Consider the following 25,414-nt stretch of genomic DNA (forward strand, 5'->3'; position numbering starts at 1 on the left):
GGAGCGGATTGGCATGGCCACGATAGTCCTACAGGCTCGGGGCGAGGGGGTCATGGCTGCTAGCGTGGCGAGGCATCGTAGACTCCAGGAAGGCTCCGGGGTCAAGCCGGCATCGAACGCCGGGACAGGCAGGCATCAAAAGCATGAACAAGGGTGGGAGCTTGGGAGTCCAGTGCTCACCATCGGGCTGGGCGTGGCTGCGGTCGAGAACGAGGCGCAGAGGGCGACGAGGCATGGATGCTGAGGCGAGACATCGTGGCGAGGAAGCAGTGTCCGTGGTTGGCAGATCTGAATGGCACGAGGTGGAGCATGAGCTCGTGGTGGCCTACGGTGAGGACGTGGACGACGTCGTGGCATAGCGTGAGGTCATCGACGTCATGGCAGAGCAGCTCATGGTCATCGTGCTGGTGGCGCAGCACAGGGGCAGAGCACGTGGTTGCTGGCAGCATGGCTAGCTTGACGTCGCAACATGGACACAGCACCGCACCCCAGGGTCACGGCTAGCGGTAGCTGCTTGGAGTGGGCAGAGGCGGGCTCTCGGTGACCCATCATCGAGGGCTAAGGCCACATGGCACCGCGGTGGGCACTGCGCTTGGCGCGGCTGCAGTTGACTATGATGTCGTGGTCGTGGCTCCGAGGCAGAGGTGGGTGGCATGGATGCGGCGTCCGGTGAGGAGGGCTTTAGGCGCTGCGCCCAGACTGGAGGGTAGCGAGGACGAGAGGAAGGGAGGAAGAAGGGAATGGCGGCGGCTACAGCAGGGAATGGAGAGGGTGCCGGCTGCTTCATCCTTTTATAGCGGCATCGGCTAGGGTTTTTGGGGGTGCCGATGATCCTCGGTGTCCGTGCATAGGCAGGGACACGCGACGCGCATCAAGCGACATGGAAGCTGGGGCACTGTCAGGACACGTGCGTTGGAGCGGCGTTGCGAGCAGCGGCGGCGGGTTCTGGGAGTTAGGCGCTGCCCTAGGGTTTAGGAGGCTAGGGGCTTCGGCTGCTGGCCAGGCTAGGCCGTGTAGTGGCAGCGGCCTGGTTGGGCCAAGGCACTAGCGGGGCGGGCCGAAGGGAGGAGAGAGGGGAAGGCCGGGCTGCTGTGCCGGTTGGGCCAAGCAGGCCACGTGCGCGCGAGTGGGCTAGAAAAGAGGAGTGGCGAGCTGGGCCGAGGGCGAGCGGGCTGGTGGGGCAGGCTGGGCCATGGCTTCGAGTGGGAGAGGCTGGCTGGGCCTACTGGCGCCTTGGGCTGTTTTGGCCATTTCTTTTTCCCCCTACCATTTCCTTCCTCTTCTATTTCTATTTCCTATTTTCTAAATAAACCAAGGCTTGTGTATTGTATACAGGTGTCACCAACTTGTACACCTCCTAGTGGGGTCCACTAGAGGTCAACTAGGGGCAGTGGGGTCCATGTCAAGGGTTGGCAACTCATGGGCATTGAGTTGATAAATATAGTTGGTTGATTATAGAAATTAGGTCAAGGGTTCATGAGAGATTCCAGAAGGAGTCAAAAGGATTCGCTACAGACTTGTGCTCTCCAACACAAAACCTAAACCAAATAAGGAACTCTGGCAAGCTCCTACAAGCATCACTGTATGTATGCAACAATTTATTTATAAATTGTTCCTTGTTTGTCCTAGCATCTACATGCTTCACATATTGTAGGAAAAATTTTAAAAAGTTAGTATTTTTTACTTCTCCAAAAACCCGGGTTGTTACACTTTGGTTATATGCTTAGTATAGCTAGTTTATCATTGTATCTATGCATAAGTTTATATAGCACTCGCTCGACTGCGCACGGGGTGAGTGGTTGACATTGTGTAAGCATGGTTCTTATACATTGTTTACCTACGATTACACCCTATATTCTGGGTCATGTGGTAGATTGTGGATGTGACACTCCCGTTGAGTTCTTTGTAGTCCACTCCTCGACTATAGGTGCACGTAGGGTTTAGTTATGAAAGAAGGGCAAGCTCTGTTCTTAATCTTCCTTAGTAATATCCCTTATGTGTAGATATGAGGATGATCTTAGCAATGACTAGTAGGTATAATTGCACTAATCAATATATGCTTTGACTTGTAATTAAGAATAACTTTGGAATTATTCCTCTAATATTCTACCTGACCATGCTAATGCCATAGAAAAGAGTACTCTAAGTAATTTATGATTATTATTGATAAATACTTATCATATATATATATATATATATCTTATCCTATGACTTACCCCTGTTATGAGTAGAATATTAGTTATGGTTTACTTCTGCATCAATAGTATAGGTTATCAATACATGTCCATGCTAGACCTTCCTTGGGGTAAAAATATAAATAACGATATCTGGAATACTCTCGGGTAAAGTAGTACAATGGTATATTATCTATGCGCTTGCAGATCCTTTTCATTCATATATTTATATATTCTTTCTTGTCGCATAAAATGATAAAGAACTACTTAGTATTATTCTAGTGGTAATGCTGAGTAGTACCAACAAGCAACTCTGGCATCAACACGAGGGATTACAACCTAGTAAAGTAATGTTAGGAGATATAGGTTTATAATAGGTGGCTACTTAAAACAAGTGACATGTTAATAAATACCAACAAGCATGTTTAGCGTCATTGTCGGGGACAGATTTAAAACTCTGTTCTTAGTAGCGACGCTAAGAAAAGTCGACTAGCATTTTTAGCACCGTTGCTGAGGATAGATTTAAAACTATTCTTAGTAGCGACACTAAGAAATGTCAACAAGCATTTTTGGCACCGTTGCCAGGGATGGTAGCTAGGCAAAGAAAGTATTGACAAGCTTATACTTATTGATGTGATCAAGGAAACCATTTACCCCTGCTCAAGTAGGATTACCCTTGTTTTGTCTACTTGTGTATCTTATGCAGGGTAATATATGACCGATTTTGACCTTCCAACAAACTACATTAAAGATCCAGAAGTTTTAATCAAGAGAACTAGAGCTAAACTCAAGAAAGTTCTAGTTTTAAAGTTGGAAGACAACCATATAAGATGAAGCTTAATACTTGAATTTGAAACCATGGCTAACAAGACTCTCCATGAATTCTCTGCTCCAACTACGGCAAACATCTATACTGGACTGACAGTCAATGTTGGAGACAATGGATTCAAGCTCAAGCCAGCCCTCATCAACATGGTGCAAGCAAACCAGTTTTGTGGGAAGGCACATGAAGATGCGAGTGCACATCTCCAACACTTTCTATAGATCTGTAGCACTTTCACCATCAAAGGAGTAACCTAAGATGCCATATTATTTCACCTGTTTCCATTCTCACTCTTGGGGAAGGTCAAGTAATGGTTCTAGGCCAACAAGGATAGAAATGATACATGGGATAACTGCTCCACTGCTTTTCTAGCAAAGTTCTTTCCCACAGGCAAGATCAATGCTCTACGTGGGAGAATTTCAAGCTTTCAGCAACAACATGATGAATCTATCCTTGAGGCATGGGAACGCTTTTAAGATTACATAGCGGAATGTCCTCATCATGGGATGTAGAATTGGCTACTCATGTAGACCTACCATAGGTTGACCAATAGTACCTATGAGACTATGGATGCTGCTACTGGAGGTGCATTCCTTTCACTCACCATACTAGCTGCAACAACTCTTGTGGAGAAGATGGCCTCCAATCAAGGTTGGAATGAAGAATGTGTTCAAACCCACAAGAGGGGTGGCGGTATGCATCAACTCAAGGAGGTAGACATGCTATCTACCAAGATGGACCTGCTGATGAAGAAGCTTTAAGATCAAGCCAATAAGAAGCAAGAAGTCATGCATATTCATGATTCTCACATGACATATGAAGTATGTAGAAACACTGGGCATTTAGGGAACAACTGCCCTGAGACCCATGAGGATGTGAACTTTGTCAATAACAACAACTACTTTTGTCCTCAGCAGAATCAAGGATGGAACCAGCAACAGAGACCTAACTATTAAGGTAATAATTTTAACAATTTCAATCAACCACCCTTGAGAGAATTAATTGCTGGCCAATCCAAACTTATGGAGGGATTATCTAGAAAGATAGATACCAATGATAAAATTCTAGAGAACATAAGTAATAGAAGTATAACTTTTCTTCTACCATTAAGAATGATAGAATCACAAATAGCTCAGTTGGCTGCTGCTGTTCCTCCATCCAACAAAGGTAAGATTCCAGGGCAACCAGAAGATCTAGAAACTACAAATCTTATTGATATTCACAATCTAGCATACTATTGTATACAAAGAAGAGCGATCTAGGAAGACCTGTCATCCCCATCGCCATTGGATCTCACATTTTCAAAGAAGCTATCTATGATTTTGGAGCAAGTGTCAACATCACGCCTAAGGTAATTTATGATCAAATTAATAGAGATACTTTGTTGTACACAAATATGCGTTTATAGCTTGCAGATCAGTCACTCTGCTACCCTAAGGGAGGTCTTAAAGATGCCATTGTTCGAGTGGGACAATCTTATGTTCCTATAGACTTTGTGGTCATAGGAGTAGAGAAAGCATGAAAGAGAATATTTGCAATACATATATTGTAAAGCCAAACCTCGGATCCAAAGAGAGTTGAGTCATACAATCAAATTAAGATGTGAATGTGTATGGATGTATGATGGATATATATAGTGGCTAACCTGATTCTACTATGCTCCTTGAAAATATATCTCTCTTTTGGAATTGAGAAACAACTTTGCAAGAAAACATGGACTATCTTATTCATCTCTTTTTTTAGGCGGGCATCTAAGTACCCATTATTTTAAATATCTCGGACACTTGTCCATTTTTTCTCAGCTCTTTTCTTTTTTCCCTTCTTTCTCATTTTTTTATGAATAACTTTTGCATAGCCCCAAGCTTCTTTTCTGCAACAAAAATTTCAAGAGATAGCAACAAGAACTTGGAGCATTTATTTGGTGGATAGCCTATCAAGCATGTTTTTGGTGTTTACTCCAAGTGTAGAAGTAAAATATTTTGGGTGGATCTAGATGGAATGACATGTTTTTGCGCCTACCCCTAGTTTAGTAGTAGTGCATATCTGGGTGGTGTGTATATGATCTTGATTTTAGGAGCCCGACAAACCTCTCATAAGGGTCAACAAAGCTTGACTAAACTCAATGCAAACAAGAAGCATGTATGAGTGGAAGTTTTCCTAGTCTAAACATGTATGGCTCTAGTAGGAATTCAAGCTTTGTCATACATGAACTCATTATGTAGCATTTTTATGTCTTTTCAAAAGATAAATCTCTGGAACTTCAGTATCACTCAGAACAAGATAAACAACAACTTAGACCTTCTCATATCATATCCGTCAATTACCTACACTTAAATCAAGCATATGCTACCCACGAGTTTCAAGTTCAGAGTAAATCCTCATATCAAAACAGTCTTATCCAAAACTCAGGAGAATTCAAGGCTGAAAACTAGGTACTTGAAAGGAATTACAATAGAGTAACTATTCATCATTTTCATTTCAAGAGATTACCTTCAAAGTCCATTTATTTATTCAGCTCTTAAAAATCAAACTTAAAGGAAGCATACACTTTTTATTTTGTTTTCATTTTTAAGATCACAACATACTAATATATATAACTAGCACAAGGATAATTTTTTTATTTTGCTTTTCATTATGTATTTTTTCCTTTTAACTAGTATATAGCAAACTTAGAAATAGTAAAACAAACAGGAAAGAAATACTTAGCTAGATACACGGGGGATGTCCTTCCCCCAAGCTGGATATTGTTGTGGTCCAATATTGAAGTTGGGTGATCCTTCTCAGAGCAGATTTGCTAGTGGATGTCCTTCTCGTCCAAGAGTGGAGCGAGATAAAGACAACCGTGTGAACTTGCTCTAAATCTTTGTGCATCATCCTGCAAAATACCAACAAGAACACAAAAACTTGTGGAACTAATTAGGATAAAGGGTTAGTGGTCAGTTGTTCTGAGATTAGTCATTCTTGAGGTTTAGAAATATTTTTTTATTGGTAGGATTTGTAGAAGGATGTCCGTCTAATATATTTTTGGATTTTCTTATATAATTGTATGCATGGTATTTTTATGCCACCACAGTGAATGTTTCTTAGGGGTTTTCACACACCGTAGAAGGTATTCACATGGGGCTTAAGATTTATAATGTAATACTAAGATTTTTATTTTTTTTAAATGCAAAGTAAATGCAGAAAAATAAATATGCTAAAATGAAAATAATTTATGCAATGTGACACAGTGGATATGGATAACTACCAATTTTACCTCCTAGCAAGGGTTTGGATTTTTAAGTCCTCTGGACAGGACTACCTCTAGTCTTGTCCATTCCTTGGGTGTATCTGTTGGCCTTGTAGATGGAGACCTTGATGGTTGCACCTCTTGTGATGGTGACTAAAATGATGTCACCTTTCCTTCCACACCTGCTTGGTTTGTGGACTTGACTTTTGCGAAGTAGGTTCATCTTTCGTAGGTTCTTCATCTTCCTCCCATTCATTCTTGGGGAGTTGATTCCTTTGGCGTTGGGATGATCGATGTCTCCTAGAGCAAGACTTCTTCGGCTGTTCATAAGTGGTATAACTATTAAAATAACAACATACCTTTTCTCCAGAGAATTGGAAGTGGACTTGTCCAGATCTGACGTAGATGATTGCATTTGTGGTGTTGAAGAACGATCTTCCAAGGATGATGGGTACATCTTCTTCTTCACCCATGTCTAGAACCATGATGTTGGCAGGGGCATAGTGATCATGTATTCTTACTATGACATCCTTGTCTATTCCCTCTGGAAATCGAATTGATTGATCCACCATTTGTAATTGTATATATGTAGGGAACAAAGGTTTGTTACCAAATAAATATTCATACGTTACCTTGGACATTATGTTGAGACATGACCCAATGTCGTAGAAGGTCTTGTGGAAGATTCTTTGTCCAATGGTACACTCGATCATCGGTACTCTAGGATCGTCCTTCTTGCCAAGGAATGGCGAAGCAAGGAGGTGGTCGTACTCTGATCGGAGTGTGTTGATCATATTGACTGATTCTTCTTGTGGCTGCCTGGTCCTGTTCTTCTTTCTTCGTCTATTCTTCTTCTTCTTGCTCACTATTGTCTCTTTGGGCAGGTAAGGCATTTGAGGATGACCTATAGATTGCAAGATGTGATTCTTGAAAGAAAACTTTTCCTTTCTATACTGGATTGTGAAGCAGATCTTGGCACTATCCGTGTAGATGATGGCTTTCGCGGTGCTTAGGAAAGGTCAGCCCAAAATAATGGGTGCCCTTACATCTCCACCTGTTTCCAAAACCACAAAATCTATGTGAACATAGGATTGTCCCACTCAAACAATGACATCTTCAAGAACTCCCTTGGGGTAGCAGAGTGACTAATCTGCAAGCTGCAAACACATATTTGTGTACAACAAAGTATCTTCATTAATTTGATCATAAATTACCTTTGGCATGATGTTGACAGTCGCTCTGAAGTCACAAATAGCTTCTTGAAAAATACGAGGTCCAATGGTGATGGGGATGATAGGTCTTCTCGAATCACCTTTCCTTTTAGGTAAGGAATAGTCTATCCACCTTCCCGTCGATGGTTGTATACAGTAGTGTGCTGCATTGTGAATATCAATAAGATTTACAATTTCTAGATCTTTTGGTTGTCCCGGATTCTTACCTTTGTTGGTCGGAGGAACAACAGTCGTAGCTAAGCTATTTGTGATTCTATCATCTTATTAAAGCTATGTTGGTTCTTAATGGTAGAGGAGAAACTACCCATTCTAGTATTTATGTTTTCTAAGATTTTATCATTGGAAGCTAGTTTTCTAGATAAACCCTCCATTATTTTAGCTTAGCCAAAAATTAATTCTCTCAAGGGTGGTTGATTATTGAAATTATTAAAATTATTACCTTGATAGTTACCTTGGTAATTACCTTGGAAGTTTGGCCTTTGTTGCTAATTCCATCCTTGATTCTGTTGAGGACGAAAGTAGTTGTTGTTGACGAACTTCACATCCTCATGGATTTTGGGATAGTTGCTCCCTAAATGCCTAGTGTTTCCACATTCTTCACATGTCATGCGGGAATCATGGATGTGCATGACTTCTTGCTTTTCATTAGCTCTGTCTTCGAGCTTCTTCATCAATAGGTCCATTTTGGCAGACAACATGTCTACCTCCTTGAGTTGATGCATACCTCCACCTCTCTTGCGGGTTTGAAGACGTTCTTCATTCCAACCTTGGTTGGAGGCCATCTTCTCCACGAGAGCTGTTGCACCTGGGATTGCAAGTGATAAGAAAGCACCTTTAGCAGCAGCATCCATGTTCTCACACGTACTATTGGTCAACCCATGGTATAAAGTCTACATGAGTAGCTAATTCTTCATCTCATGATGAGGACATTATGATATGTAATCTTGAAAGTGTTCCCATGCCTTAGGGATGTATTCATCATGTTGCTATTGGAAGCTTGAAATTCTCCCACGTCGAGCATGGGTCTTGCCTATGGGAAAGAATTTTGCTAGGAAGGCAGTGGACTAGTTATCTCATGTAGTATTTCTATCTTTGTTGGCTTAGAACCATTGCTTTGCCTTCCCCAAGAGTGAGAATGGGAAGAGGCGAAGTAGTATGGCATCTTTGGAAACTCCCTTGATAGTGAAAGTGCAGGAGATCTCTAGGAAGTGTTGGAGATTAGCACTCACATCTTCATGTGCCTTTTCACAAAACTAGCTTGCTTGTAGCATGTTGATGAGAGCTAGCTTGAGCTCAAATCCATTGTCTCCCACATTGACTATTGGTCCTATATGGATGTTGGCCATAGTTAGAGCAGAGAACTCATGGAGAGTCTTGTCAGCCATGGCTTCAAAAACTAGTGTTAAGCTACACCTAGTATGGTTGTCTTCCGATTCTAAAGCTAAGACTTTCTTGAGTTTGGCTCTAGTTCTCCTGATTAGTGCTTTTTGATCTTCAATGTGGTTTGTGGGAAGCTCAAAATCGGTCATACATTACCCTACATATGATATGAAAGTCGACAAAACAATGGTATACCTGCTAGAGTAGAGGTCAATGGTTTTCTCGATCACATCAATAAGTAAAAGTTTATCAATATTCCTTACTGTCTAGCTACCATCCCTAGCAACAGCGATAGAAATGCTTGTTGGCATTTCTTAACATCGCTACTAAGAAGAAGGTTTTGAATTTAATCTTTAGCAACAATGCCAGAAATGCTTATTGGTATATACTTGTGACTTGTAAGAATAAATGCATGAATGAAAAGGATCTGCAAGCGCACAGATAATATACCATTATCGCATTTCACCCGGGCGTATTCTAGGTATCGTTATTTATATTTTTACCACAAGGAAGGATGAACAGTTGAAATATATTGATAGCTTATATGCAACATGGAGAAATTAACCATGACCAACTTCCACTCACAACAGGGGTAAGTCATGAGATAAATATGATAAGTAATGATAAATGATAATTTATCACTCAAAGTACTCCTTTCTATGGCATTGGCATAGCTAAGTAGAATATTAGAGGAATAATTCCTATGTCATTCTTAATTACAAGTCAAACCATACATTGATTAGTGCAATTACACTTAGTAATCATGGTTAAGACCAACATTATATCTACACATAAGGGATATTACTAAGGAACATTAAGAACATATCTTGTCTTTATTCATAACTAGATACTACTTGTCCTATATTCGGGGTGTGGACTACAAAGGACTCAATAGGAGTGTCACATTCGTGATCTACCACATGGCCCGGAATATAGGGTGCATCCGTAGGTAAACAACGTATAAGCACCACGCTTACACAATGTCGACCACTCACACCTTGTACTTTAGAGCTAGCACTATATGAACTTATGCTTAAACATAATGCTAATCTAACTATACTAAGTATATAATCAAAGTAAATGATGAACATTATAATGAGGAACATAAATGATATGAAGAACATTGTCATAACAATTGTAGCAAATATACAAAAGTAATGAGAGATACAAACAAGAGAGGGGTACAAGGACTATACCAAGCCACGCTTTGGACAAGATTGTGAATCCAAGCGAAACTTGCCTCCCTCTAGACCCAGCCTAGCTAGCTATGCCCTAGAATATGGTGCAGCTATGAGGATGATTAGGGTTTCTGTCTTCTCAAATGACTTGTTTAGGGTTTTATACCTAGGGGTGGCAGGGGCTGGTATATATATAGGCTAGAGCATCAATCCTGAGCCCTCGGATCAAACCAATTGAATGGATGGCATAGATGCAACCTAAGAGGCGGTGGAGAACCAACATTCAAAGGAAGGGCTGACAAGTGGGGCCCATAGGCCAGCCAGCCCCACCTGGCGGCCTCTCGCCCTCCGCCACGATGTGGTGTCTTCTGGTGTCCTCTGGAACGTTCTAGAGTTGTTTATGCCGCAATTAAGCGCGGTTAATTCTGACATATTGGTCCACCTTGATAGTTTTTTGAATAAAACCTATAGAAAACATAGATTCACCAAAATTTATGGAATTTGTTAGTTTAAGCCCCTAAACCTATGTTAGTGATTACTTTCTTGCCCTTATACATGTTATATTGATGGTTTATAATGTTTGTTAACTACCGTCAACAACATTTTAACCTAAGCACCATGCTTAATTTAAAATCCTTTGGAAGTAAAATCAGCACACCTTTTGGTTCAAGAATCAAACTAGACACCATGTCTAATTTAATTAAGGAAAACTGTTTAAACTAAGCACCATGCCTAATTTAAAAGGTGTATGAACATACTCCAAACCTTAAGCATACTATAGCAAACAAATGTAGTATGAAAGCATATAAGAGTTTTATTCAAATGGAGATGGAAGAGCATGATTGTTATTTAGCAAATTGAGCATAGCTTAAAGGTAGAGACAATCATAATGATTTAGCAACATGGCATAAGATTTTTTAGAGGAGCCCATCCCCCATACTTGAATTTTGCAAATGCAAAATCAAGTTTGGATGGATGTGATGAAATTTTGCATGATAATTGGTTGGACATACCTTGCGCTATCATCCTTCATTCTTTTTGCTTCAAACCTAGAATGGTTAGTGGCAAAAATACCCAAAGAAATATTTTCACAATTATATTGCTATGCTCATTTCACAAGGGCATTACAGCAAAAGGTGAAAGCTCATGTTATCTCCCAAAAGTGCTTGTTTTAGGACAGAAGCTCGTCCTTGGGAAACCTTCAAATTGTGCTTTAAGTTGGTGGAGTGGTCTCTCCTCCAATTCCAACCTTTGTGTGCCTATCTCAAGATTCATGCCAACAAGATTTGCAATATTTATGATATATAAACACATCTACAACCACCCTTTCAAAATCTTTATAAACAAGAAGTATGAGGGGGTTGAAGATCGCATGTGTGGCAATGTTGGAGAGACCAATTGATTTAGGAGATTTCTCATACAAGCACGGATTTGATGAGGTGTTAATAAAATAGCTTCCATGCTCATTGATATCATCTTTCCTTTCAAGCTCCAAGGTTGGTTCTTCATGGATATCCAAATTTTCCCTTGGATTGGTGACTCTCGGGTCGATCTTATCTAAGGCCTCCTACAAACTTGGATGAGTCATGTTTATTAAGGGGATTGACTTAAGCTTTTCCTTTGGATCAGGTTTAGGTTATATCCTTAAGGTTTTGACCTTGTCTATCCATTCAATGGCATATGAATTCTTAACATCCTCCAGCCATTGTCGTAGCTCTTCTTGGTCATCCTCATAGTCTTCATGGCTCCTATGCTTTGGATGTCTTAGTGGATTTCTAGGATCATCATGAGACGTAGGAGTAAGAGCATTAGGGGATTCATTGGGGGTCAAGGATGGGTTTAAAACATATATCGGTTGCAAGCATAGAAGGGGAGAAGATATGATTGGCTTCTAGATGACTCAGCTCTCCTTCTGTGAAATCACTTAACATGCCACCATTGAGTTCTTCCTAATGTCCTATATGGGAATAAGAATATTTTCCAAGAGATCCCTTCTTGGGAGGATTTAAATTATATTCACTCAATGGTCTTTTATGTAGCAGAGAGTTTAAGCTCTTCCCAAAATCAGTATAAAAAAGATCATCCTTAATTTCAATAGGGATTTCCAAAGATGGAATTTCTTCTTCCCTTGGAGAATTTTGGGGTATTGATAGTTCAGGATGGATAGCTAAATCCTAGGATTGGAGTGGCTGTGATTTGGCTATCAAAACTTCCTCTTCTTGATCAAGATATGATTTCTCCTTGAGGAGTTCATCATGAATGCTAGTGCAGGGAGACTTTCCACTAATTCTATCAAGGATAGTCCTTGCTTCACTAATAGACAAACAAAGGAAAGCTCTTCTAGAGGATTGATCAAGGGATTGCACACAATCCTCGCTAAGACCAATATAAAAATGTTGAAGGACCATCGGGTCTGAAATAGCAAGGTTTGGGCTAGTGGTGATAAGACTATTAATATGTTCCCAAGATGTGCCAAGAGATTCTTCTTGTAGCTATCTAAAATTTAGAACCTCTTTTTGAAGGCTAACCACTTTAGAGATGGGAAAGAAACATAAATAAAATTTAGAGCATAATGTTTCCCAATCTCCTTGTATACTTCATATGGTTCGACTATACCATTGTTTAGCTCTTCCCGTCAAAGAGAATAGAAACAACTTCCAAGTTAAGGTTTCGTCAGACATGCCAGCAATATGCAAGCATGCACAGGTCTATGCAAAGTCCCATAGGTATGAGTATGGGTTCTCGTTGCCTTCTCCTGAGAAGGATTGTTCCCAAATTAATTTTATTAAACACAGACGCAGCTCATAACCAGGTGTTATGATAGGCTCTGAAGATTTTGATGGCTTTAGGCTTGTGCTTGTGGGTTTAGCATTTTGATATATAGGTGTGTTATCCATGCTAAAAGAAAAAATAAAACAAAAGATAAAAAGCTAAGCTAGGTTTGTAGTTAACTCAGCAACTGTTTCCCTGGCAACGACACTAGAAAGCTTGTTGGTATTTATTAACGCACATAGATAAATCCATAAGCGCACAGATACCACTATAGCTTTCACCTAGAAGTATTCCAAGTATCATATCCATAGGGAAATGTGTGAGACTAACTACGGTCTAACTTAACTAAGGGTAGCAAAAAAGTTAAGATAAATAGGAGTGTAGAGGGGATAACTATGGTTCTCTTGTTCTGACTTTGGTAAGCTATGTCTTCTACTATTCAACTAGGGACATTACTTGGGAAAGACACTAGCAGAGGATGCTTTCCTTCGTAACTAGGTCCTAGTTGTCCTACAAATGGGAGGTGGACTATAGAGGATTTAACGAGGCTATAAGAGTCACCCTCATGACCTACCACTGATTCGGAATTGAGGGTGCATCCATGATTTACCCAAGTCTAAGCACCATGTTTACACTTATGATTAATACTTTACTCCTTCTAGAACAGGAGTAAAGCACTTAAAAGAGTCGTAATCCTGATGAACAGTATAAACTAGATGCTTACTTAAATTAGAAGTTGGTTACTAGAGAAATCTCAGAGGAAAGCTTAGATAGAACTTGGATCCACCATATAACGGTGTAGATTTCAAGGATGGATCTCCTGGAGGGGGTATAGGGCTATATATATATAGGGGGTAGCATCAATTCTAGACCCTTAGATCAAACTGACTTAAAACAACAGTGTAGATTTGATCCTTAATGCGGTGGGACACCGACGTTCAAAGGAGAGCATTACATGTGGGTCCCATGGGCTGGCTGGGATACAGGTGGGGCTAGCCGGCCACACATGTCAGCCCCTTGAGGTTTGCTTTGGTGGGTTACCTTCTAGAGTGTTCTATAGTCTTCCCGTGTCAATTTTGTTGTGGATAAACATGATTTGCTTTGACGAATAGGTCCTCCTTGATGGCTTTCTGATTAAACCCTGTTAAAAACACATATTTACCAAAGCTTGTAGAATTTATGAGTTTAAACCCCTAGACCTATGTTTGGTGATGGAATTAAGAATATTTATAGGTTATATTGATGGTTTATAATTGATGTTAATGACCATCAACATTCCTCCCATGACTCTGGGAGGTCATCACGCAGCCAGTCAGGAGAATAAGACAGCAGTGGTGGGATCTCATTAGGGATGTAGAGCCACAACCTTTGCACCCAAGTCCACAAAAGGGTAGTGGTCAAGGCTTAGGTACCTGTCCTCCATTCTAGGATGAAGTTGGATCAAGAAGCCCCCATCTGTGGAAGATGGACCCCCGGGCGCTGAGCGAAGCACCCAAAATAAAGACCGCCACAACTCATAGTGGGTAGGCACTCTCGGGAAGCCCTCGCATAGCATGATGAAGACAGAGAGAGGGAGGATCCCTATGGGGTCAAGTTGTGGAGGTGAAGCTCGTAGTAGTACAGCAACCAATGGAGTAAGGGGTGCATCGGCACCATGAACCCAAAAGAGTGGAAATGGGGCGAAAGAGATGATCTCATTCTCCTCTAGCATCGGCTCCACTTTGGTTCTTGGTGGGACTCTCCACCCGATCGCGTTGGTGGCCTCCAGGATCACTATGTTTAGTCACAGCTCATTGAATGCCTTGCGGTCGATGGATGACTTCGTCCACTGCATGGTCATGGTCCTCGTAGGAGGCGTCGATGGCGCAAAGGGCACAGTAGGGTGGAGGGCAAAATCTTTGGGATGGAAGGAGGAGATATGGGGAGGGAAGGTAGATGATCGCACAAGGCAACAAATAACCTTCCCTCTCGTGCCCTTGTGTCTTCTATAGTTTAGGGGCAGTGGAACCACCCCACGCCCCACGACCACTTACATGTTTGCATTGGTGGGCGGTTCAGCTTTGCCCCATCACATCAATGCAACGACCCATGAGATGATGTCCCTGCTGGAACTGCCTGCTGACGCCACCCACGCGCGCGCCTATGTAGGAATCTAGGAGCCTATAAGACGAAAATGGATGCCACACGTTGTTCATCAATACTATCCGGGTAGTCAAGATTTTAAACGACCGAACCTTCTATGATAAACCGTATCGCTCCACTAGTGTTCGGCTAGTGAAAATTTTAAAGGATCGTTCTGTTTATAGGGTGCAGAAACATTTCAATAGCTGTGCATCCATCCTTTAACGGTTGTGATCAGCCCAAATCTGAATTCAACTACTCCCTCCATCCCAAATCAATGAGTCAGAATTATCAAATTTGAGAAAATAAATAAACCCAACGTAATAAGAATCAACCAAACTATATGAAGCATAAAAGAAATTAAGGAAGATAAATATAGTTGGACAAAAGTAAAAACTTCATTCCATTATATACAAAAGTACAATATGTAGTATTTTTTAATCTCTAATGTCTAAAATAACTCATCTTACCAAGGGGACTCATGTGAGACAGTTGACAAATTTCATTCAGTCGATCAACGTGAGTGAAGATGACAGTCTCCTCCCACAAACAAAGTAATACTACTAAGTCTTTTCATTTTCTCAAAATTTCTATCACGGACAAAAATCTCACCACTATCATAGTCTTCGACAACTATAACAAAGCAATCTTAACCAAGCATATAACGAACTGTAGTTTCAACAACGATCCGTCAGGGCTATTGATGAACATGACGTCCCCAAGCAACAAGCATCCCTTGAATGATACCTAGCGACACTCCTAGCTACCAAAGCGCAAGCTTGCTGGTGGAGTCAACATGGGTGTTGTGGTACGACGACATATCTCTGTATACATACAGAACAAAAAACACAAGGAAAAAAATAATTAGAAAACACTACATATGAAACACTACACCTTGAACAAGCAGGAACCATTACAAAGCAACAAAATATTGCCTAGGCCATATCTTAGCCTCGATTGAGATCTAGAATAGAATAAAATAACAAAGAAACTAAATTTCACCTCAACAAGGACGATCACAGTTGTTCTATAGGCAACAACTGCTAATGAAGTTGTAACACTGCCTCCTTGCCTTGGCTAGCAACTTGCAAGTGAAAAGTAAAAGAGACCAGGAAGGATATTTATACTTGACGCAGACGCTAACAAACATTAGAAGACATGAGTCCTTGTAGCATTACTAATTACTAATAAAATAGATTCAGAATAAGAGCAGTCAAAGTAGTAGTCAATTGGTTGGCGCATTTTCCTACTCTGATTACAAGAAAGTCCAGCACGTTAAATACATAGAGCCATGGACTTTCTCGTTATCAGAGCAGGAAAACGCGTTAATGCCTCGACTACTACACTAGCGATTCGAGTAGTAATAACGACGATGAGCAATGGGAACGTACTCAAGCGATGGCAAGTACAACGCCGACTGCGACTCTAGCGGGGATGAGGGTGATCCAGAGTATTGCGACTCGTCCAGCAACGAGTCTGGCGAGTCAACAAATCGTTAGAGCACTAGCGAGGAGGAGGATGGTTTTTTTCTCTTTCTCTAGAAACTTAAATTCCTTTAGAATCCATGACTTTTTCTAGGTTGGAAAATCCATGGGGATATTAATAACCCATTTAGTTATTTATGAAGGGTTTTCCATCCCTAGGCCTGCCTTCCCCTTGCTTTGAAATTATAAGCCTTAGTTCAAACAGCCGTAGATGTCATCACACACACAAAAAATCGATAGATGCAGTGCAACAAGCTACAGCGAACATGTTTATTTTTTATTTTTTGGTAATTTTTAGCTATCAAATTTATGGATCTTTTAATCATTTATTATCATCCTCTTTTAGTTTTATGTTTATTTATATGTGTAGAGATTATGAAAAAAACAAAAAGGCAACAATTAACACATCGAATATATAAACAGGTGCATAGGAGGAAAAAATTAAAAGACGAATATTAGGTAAGTAACATTTTGTCATAATCATTTCCTATTAAAACACAGAATAAATTCTGGTCTCTACTGAGCAAATAGGGCGATCTGCCCGCCCGGAAATTCGATTTCGCACCGCGCCGAGCAGTCCCGCCAACACGCACCAAAAATTAGATGTCTCTCTTTTTTTGCCCTCCATGTGGAAAATAGGTTTACCACGCCATTGATTTTAGGCAAGGGCATTTGTGGTATTGTACTGGCCACATAAAAGCGCAAAGAGTCACCGTCTCTGCCTCCATCTCCATTTTCCAGCTGCACCGTCTCTCCTCTAGCTCTAAATCCTAGTGCCATGGCCTCCCTCCCCACTCTCTAGCCGCCTCCTCTACCACCCTGCTCTGGACCATAGGCGCCATTGGCACAGTTGCTCAACTCCCTCTCCACTCTCTAGCCACACCCTCTCTCATACATTTTCAAACCCTAGCCAAAGCTAGATCTCCTTCAATTCATCGACAATAGGTCAGCTGACGGTGGAAGGACTGCCTCGATGATTGTACAAGCCGGATCTAGATCCCCTACCTCGGCACCTACCACAACCGACCAGATCTAAACCCTAGCCAAAGCCAAATCTAGCACCCCTTCGTCAACGCTGGCCGCACTAGCTCCATGACCACAATGACAAGACCGGATTGAAACATGGACATGGAGGAAGAGGTACCTAGATTCCTTTGAGGTTGAATTCAAATTTCATTTGAATTTGATCAATTTTCAAAGCTTTGAAAATAGGAAGGATTTTCTTTTAGAAAATCTTCTTCTTTCTCCCTTTCTAGCCTAACTTCAGAGCCGGCCTAGCCCCTTCCCACGTCAAAACCAGCCTTGGCCTACTAGTAGCCTAGCCCAACGCCTCCCATCCCTTCCCTCCTTCACACATGTGTCCCAGCAACTATGGCTTGCTTGCAGCCCGCTCCGTGCCTTGGCGTCGCTCCGTGCGCGCGCGCTTGCAACCCACCACTACGGCCCAGTTTGGCGCCGTCAGCCTAGGCAGCGGCCTACTCCACATCACCTACTCCATGTCCAAGCCACGCCCGTGCGCTCGTCTCTCTCACTCACTACATGCAGGACCCACTCGTCAGCCGCCCTTCCCTCCTTTCTTCTTCGTCCCAGTGATGGCGCACGCCATCTACGGTAGCTCGCCGCCGCGCCCGTGCCAGCATGGAAGGGATTTGGAATCCCATGATTCGCAATAGTGCCATGCTTGCTTCCCATCTTTGCCACACCGCACACCTACAAAACCCCAAGCCGAGCCCCTCCCTCTCTCCCTTTTCCCCATCCACGCTCAAGCTCACACTGCCGCCATAGACCGCCCACTTCAATGCCCAATCAACGACGTCGACGCACCTCGGATCTCTGCTGTGACTCACTGCGTCCGTAGGTGCCCTCATTTCTTCATTTTGGTAATGAATCGCTCGGATTCACACTCACTCGCACCCTTTTTCTCTCTCCAGCCACCATCGCACGTCTCCAAACCCCTTTGAAGCCTTCTCAGACGCCGCCAACCATCGCATCAGACCCGTGGTATATCCCTCATTGTTCCCACGCATTCTTTTTCACTTTCCATTCACAGAACCACCATACCAGTGTGCTTCGCTTCTTATCGATCATGGCGCCGCCATGGGGCCATCGTCTCAACTTGTTCCTCTACCCTAGATTTGCATTTCATTGAGTTCGCAAGATCGCGCACATCATCCCTGTGCTTTCTGTTTGGAACAGTGTGGCCGGAATCGCCATCCCGGCATCCACCGCCGTGGTTGGCTCGCCACCATCAATGGTGCCACCATCACTGGAACAGTGTGGCTAGGGGAAACTTCCCCCTTTCCTCTATGCTGTCCATTCCTGGATCAGCGGCCAAGATCGCGTACCCCTTCAGGATGTGTAACCGGTCCACCATAGGGCTATGGACTCGATTCGTAGCGCCGCGTCAGCACGTGTCCACGCACACGTGGTGCACCGTGCCAACCAGAGTGGGCCATGTGGCCATCCAGTCAGTAGCCATGTGTGTCAACCCACAGTCAGTCGGACACTTTTGTAGTTTAGCCCTCAGGTTTTCAGTGAATCAACCCGTGGTCCAGTATAGTTCAAAAGAATTACTTTTTAGTCTTGTTTTTATTCATTTTAGTCCCTATAGTTTTAGGAAATAGTGTGCAACGTGCATAATTCATTTAAATTCAGATTTTATTAGTTTAAATTCAAATTTGAGTTCAGTTTGTTTATAGAAATGCCATTGAAACTTGTTTTATGCATAACATTTGTGTTTTAAGTCCGATTTGAGTGATTCTTTTGCTAATGTGTTCGTAGCAGTACATAGAATAGTTATATAAGCTTTTCAATCTATATTTTTACTATTTGGTATACTATTCTAATAGAAGTCTATTTGTATGCATGTAATGTTTGGATCGGATGCTTGAATGGTGTATTGGATCTCATTTAGAGGGTGATCAGTTCGAGGTGACTGAGGATCAGCAGGGAGATTAGTAGTACCAAGAGGAGGACTTTGAGGAAGGCAAGTGTAGCAAAGGCCCCATGTACCTATGAACTCTACAATTCATTTACATGCATGTGTTTAAATTTGATGTACCCTTAAGGACTTTACCTAGGTGACTACTTGTACCACATATCCTTGTTACCTATGGTTTGGGATGCATTTTGGATAGATGCTACAGCGCTCAACCTAAATAATTGTTAAACATGACTATAGGTATTATGCAATATGTTAAAATAGAGCTTTTTAGCAACAATTAGGGGGCTAGAGTACGGGGTTGAGTGCTCTAGTGCCTCTCCATAAGGACTTAATCCTAAAGCGGCTATCCAGGAGGGTTCGTACAACCCCAAGTGTCATATGTCTCTAACTTTAACCTATTACCTAGATTGTACTAGCTTGTCTATAGCTTTCCATAAGGGCAAGAGGGGGGCACTAGTTGGTATGTTTCTTTTCCTGCTAGGGTGTGTACCGTGCCACGACCACGAGTGCCACTCCTAGAGGAGGGCCACATACGTCTAGACGGCTAAAACCTTAGCAGCTATGACTTGTTAGTGCCATACTTCCTAGGTAGAGGTGTTGTGAGCTTTGCAAACCCCGGCTTTGGGAATCATGGCTCGATGGGTAAAGTTGTACAATTTCTATAGAAATATTTAACCTGTTATAACAGCCGTGCTCATAGATACGAGCAATCTGGATCCTTCATGATTAGTGGTTACTATGGATGGTTGTGAATTGACATAATCTTGATTATTCATTATTATCACTTGGGATTGGGATTATTCACTAAAGTAGTGATTCATGATGCTAAAACTTGAACAACTAAAATTGTGAACCACAGTCAAACCGTGTCTAGCCTTTGAGCCTCATAGATCCCTTTGATATACTTGCTAAGAATGGTGAGCTTACACTTGTTTTACATTCAATGAAAATCCTGGATGGGTAACAGATAACACATATGAAGAGTTTCTAGAGGATGTCCAGGACTACTAGACTGATGTTCACTAGTTGGAGTCCCTGTGGCAGTTTGGGCTTAGATTTCCACTTTGTGTAATAATGTTGTCAATGAGCAAGACTATGTGATAACAGTATGATGAGATATGCGATATAATAAAGTACTTTACTTTGATATTATTACAATTTGATGGTATATGTGTGTTTGGACATCCTGGGCGCACATATATGAGTACTTGATTTTGCTATGCAAAATTGGGTGCGACAATTAAGGATGCCCATCTCTATTGCCGAGGGGAACAGAGGCCACATGATCCAGTGCAAGCTGCCATGTTTGCCTCCGAGGCAGGTGTAGTAGTTAGGCATCAAGTACCAATTTTGACGCATTAAAAACATTGTAAGAAACCATATAGCGTCGTCCATTACAAAAATTTTGTGGAGGGGCTAACTGTTTGTATGGGTGTCCCCTCTTGACATTCAACTCTGCTTTGAGAAACTTGAACGAATTTACTTTTCATTCACACTACTATGTGTAGTCAAGGCTAGACATTAATAAGGCTCACTGACCAACACAAGAAGCTTGCTAGAATGTATTGTAGTCTTGGTACGGCATGCACGCTATAGGTTGATGCAAACCTACTTCAATGGCATTCCTACTTATCAAATCCATATGACCTCTCCTATCCCATCCATGATTGATGCATAGTGGTGTGAACTTATTGAGATTTGGTCTAGTGCTAAGAACAAGGTGTGTGTGTGAACCCATCGATTTCCTGTCTAGTCTTACAATGGTCTACTTGTTCTGTAGTCTAACACAAATGAAGCTATAGGAAACATCTAAGATAAACAAGTGAAATCGTGCAAAAGTGAAGTACCACCAGTAATAGGATCTTGCTCCTATGTTGTCCAACTACAAATATTTGTAAGTGATGGTTGTGTTTTATTGTTACTCTTGCCTTTGTATAAATATAAACAAAAACTCATGTGCAATGTGAACAGAGGGAGAACAAGAGGAAGGCCACAGAATATGATCAAGGACTTGATGAACAATATGATGATCCAAGACTTGAATAGTATGGTTGACCTACTGAAGATGTTAATGCTGTGGAAGTCTTCAAGGACTTCCATACCAGTACGAAAAAGGGCCTGAGCGATGCTGCAAGAGCAGCAGTTATAAGTACCTTCATTTGCTTTCCTTGAAATCTACTAAAGCCATTGCCATAAAAGAAGGAAACACAATAGGAGCCTAATGTGGCAACATCATTTAATTTTGTAGTTGCAATGTTACACCAATCAATATGGTACATGTACATTGTGTGTATGTAATCTTTATCCGTAGTAGGCTACAAAAGACCTATGCATTATGCTTATGTAATCTCTATCAGCAGTAGGCTGAGGAAGTCCTATGCATTACTTGTTATGAATTAATCTCTTAGGTTTTTAATTGAAGTCCTCTTCCACTATTTGTAACCTAATGTTTTACTGATTGAATTTCACAGGAAGCTATGGACGCTATGCAAGCAGAACCTGTTGTTGATGGACATCAACCAATGACTAGTGTTGATGTTGTTTCCAAGGTCCTCTGCCTCTCCTAGGGCAAGCCCCCATCCCAGGTAAGCGGCAAAAACCTTTTTTGAAGAATGCTGGTATCCTGATAAGCTCCACCAGAGCAGAGACATCAGCGGAGATAATGCTTTGGAATTAGCTTGCTGATGAACTAAAGAGAAAGATAGAAAAGTCTGAAAGGGAGTTTAAAGAATTCAAGAAATAGCAATAGGAGGAGTACAATAGGCTCTGTGAGCAAGTCATGTGCTTAAGCTCTCCTAATAATTAACTCTCAGTCTTCAACTCTTGCGGCTTGATGCGATGAACATTTGAGGTCTGTTGTGTGGACTCATGTGATGGTTTGTTGTGGTGATACTCTATCAATGGCTTGCTAATGGCATGTAAAATGTTAATTGTTGGTACTTGATTACTAGCTTGAATAATTATGTAGTCAATCTGTGCAGTAGTGATGATCTTAAATTACTTTTCTGATGCAATTAGTCCTACACATGGTAGAACTAGAACAGGCCACGTGATCAAATAAAAATGTGACACGTGGACCATCTAGTGCATAACACATGAATTGGCCATGGCACGACATGTGTGCTATTAAAAATCCAACACATGGAAGGAAATCATCACGCCATGTGGACCATCCAGTGCATGACACATGAATTGGCTAGGGCATGACACGTGGGCTATTAAAAATCTGGCACGTGGAAGGAAAACGTCACGCCGTGTGGATGTATAAAAATACAACACGTGGATGGACAACACCGTGACGTGTGGTCGAATAAGAAACAAACACATAGACTAATAAAAAATACGACACATGGTCCAATGAAGAAGTGACATGTGATCCAACGGCAACACGACACGTGTGCTAGTAGAAAACTGACACGTGGATCAACTGGGACCCAACATGTGGTCTAGTAAGAACCCGAAACATGCAAGAGCCAGAGATGGCCACGTTGTGCAATAAGAAGGTGACACGTACCCGAACCATCTCCAATGCAACTGGCTATAGCATGTACACGTGGAAAGCATCTCCAACGAAAGTGCCAACCAGCGTGGTAGCCCCCTGCCACGCATGCCAAAATAGTTCTATGATGGTCTGTTTTTCATCATAGATGAATCCAATTCTATGACGATATTTTTAGATTAATCATAGAATTTCAACTATGACGCGACTTCTTTCATGAACCATTTTTTGTCATAAATTCATTATAAAACTAAAATTATGACGAATTTAGCTCCTTCGGTGATGAAAGTTGATCGTCATCGAAGTGGATATTCCTAGTAGTGATAAATGATTGTTTAAATGGCTGCTTAGGCGAACTCAGGTTAAATCCAATTAGTTTTACATGCATAAATTTATATATTTAAGTTTATATATTCATTTGATTTGTTATAAGCATAAATATGTATATTTGATTCTTTTTGCATGCATAAACATATGTACATACTAAAATAATTCATTTTTACTTGCATAAATAAATAAGTATAAATGCTAAAATAATTGAGTTTACATCAACAAATATTCATATTATGCTAATATTGTGTAAAATTGTTTAGACCATTTTATCCCATTTAAACACCATCTAAACCGTTTAAATGCTAAACAAAGGATGACCAACTATTTACGATTTAGCATTTTAGATAAGACCAATTTAGATATATGTGTACATTTTAAAATAAAGTATTCAAGATATTTATATTGATATTACAACTGTGACTGCACAGAAAATACTTTGATAAGAAAATTTCAACATCTTGAGAGGAGGAGGTTAGGGCAAACCATAGGTGGTTATATCTTCTTGGCTTTGAGATTTTGTTTGAGTGAATAGCCATTATATAAAGCTTAAATATTAATATCGTGTCAAGGATAACACTCCCATCCATCCATGATCTCCTTTGAAGATGTATTAGTGGTCTTAAACAATGTGGTGTGAATTTTAAATAACTATTTATGCCATCTTAGTACTTAAGACTACAGTCTATGATCTAAAGCCTTTATTCTTATAAAGTAAAAAAGAGTGATAATAAAACATAAAATAAGTACAAGATTTTCAATTTAACATGGGGATTAATTTTTTTTGCACTGATAAGATTAAGATTTAAAAAAATCATGATTTAAATCCATGATGTTTTAAGATATGGGCTTAAACAAAAGCAACCATAGTTTAAGCTAAGATTTCAACTAAATGCATATTGAAGATACACATGGCTGTCATGCGAATGAGAAACCTATGGATATGAATGCAAAACAAATAGATCAGTAATTTATAAATTGAGACAAGTACATAAATGATTTTTATAAATGCCTCCCTTTTATAACAAAAGTGGTTTTCTTGGCATGCCGTTTCTAATCTTTGCAGGAGGCATTGTAGTTATACAACCTATCTGAGATATGGGCCAGCGGTACTTGCACTGTCTGTATATATGACCATTGATAAGCTATCAGCCCAGCAGTCGTCAAGGAGGAGGCCCGCAGGCCGCAAGGGCTGACATGGTCGACCAACGTGGAGATCAAGGCAAACCAAGACAGGCATATCTGGATGATAGCTAGGATCTTTCTATTGCCCATATTGTGTAACAAACTAGGAAACAATCTATTCGCTTGATCACCCTCTCTGTAACCCTACCTCTCCTACCTATGTAAAGGAGGGTAGGGACCTCAGGCTTGGGATCCAGATTATCCATCTTCCACCTATTCCATCTACCTCGTAGCTAGGAGCAATAGCTCCTATAATTGAGCATACAAATATAAGAGCAGCTGCACAACTAGAGTAGGGATTAGCGTGCACTGTGCCCCAAACCAGTATAAATCTTTATGTCTCATGTGCTACCATCTGATTCTGTCTACATGATCACATTGCTGGATATTGCCAGAGCAAAACAATTTGACAGTTGGCGCACCAGTTAGGGGCCTTTTGTGTTTAGACTAATCTTGTGTTTCAGATGGGAGTCATCTTCAACATCAGTGACAAACTGGGACAGGAGTAGTCGGGCAAGAGGATCACCTTCGGCAAACTCGACTTCATCACCGACCAATTCGAGGACCTATGCCTTTAGGAACCCGAGCCAACCGAAGAAGGGGAACAGTCCTCTAGATCTATGCTTTTGCTACCGGGCTAGAGAAGGCTATGGACATCAGACCAGATGCCCTTGCGGTATACCTAAAGCGCTACGCTCATCTTTTCATCAAAGATGGCAAGAAGGTGAGATCATCCCTACTTTCCACATCAGCAAAACCACGAATCTTGAGTCTATCTCAAATTTGATACACATACCTCACCATTATGCCCCCCAATCTTTGACAAGATTAGGGCATGCAATGACAACCCATGGCGAGACACTCTCATAGGCTATAGTGGAACCCATCGAACCTCCCACAGAGGAACACCAGCCATAGGAACCAACATACCATGACAATGTCAATGGCACTCCCGATCAACAAAATTGGTGGGACGACGCTAACTTATCTGGACTCATCGATCTAGAGGCTTTACACCGTTTTCTCTATAGCTGTGACCAGCTACTCGAGAACTCAGACTCTA

General features: G+C 41.3%; 1 protein-coding gene and 2 non-coding genes across 3 annotated transcripts in view; 2 read left to right on the forward strand and 1 right to left on the reverse strand.

Annotated features, from left to right (window-relative positions):
- Positions 1-377: 377 nt before the first annotated feature.
- Positions 378-25,414, forward strand: part of LOC136526171 (uncharacterized) — a 149,426-nt gene continuing 124,389 nt past the window's right edge. The window contains exon 1 of the mRNA XM_066518930.1: positions 378-435. Coding sequence (XP_066375027.1) covers positions 378-435 — 58 coding nt within the window. The remainder of the gene's footprint in view (positions 436-25,414) is intronic.
- Positions 3,397-3,505, reverse strand: LOC136530252 (small nucleolar RNA R71). The gene has a single exon (XR_010777735.1). It is a non-coding gene; the product is annotated as a small nucleolar RNA R71 (small nucleolar RNA).
- LOC136530039 (small nucleolar RNA R71) lies at positions 8,371-8,479 on the forward strand. The gene has a single exon (XR_010777548.1). It is a non-coding gene; the product is annotated as a small nucleolar RNA R71 (small nucleolar RNA).

The sequence above is a fragment of the Miscanthus floridulus genome, chromosome 19, assembly GCF_019320115.1.
Source record: "Miscanthus floridulus cultivar M001 chromosome 19, ASM1932011v1, whole genome shotgun sequence".
In the NCBI taxonomy this organism is placed as follows: domain Eukaryota; kingdom Viridiplantae; phylum Streptophyta; class Magnoliopsida; order Poales; family Poaceae; genus Miscanthus; species Miscanthus floridulus.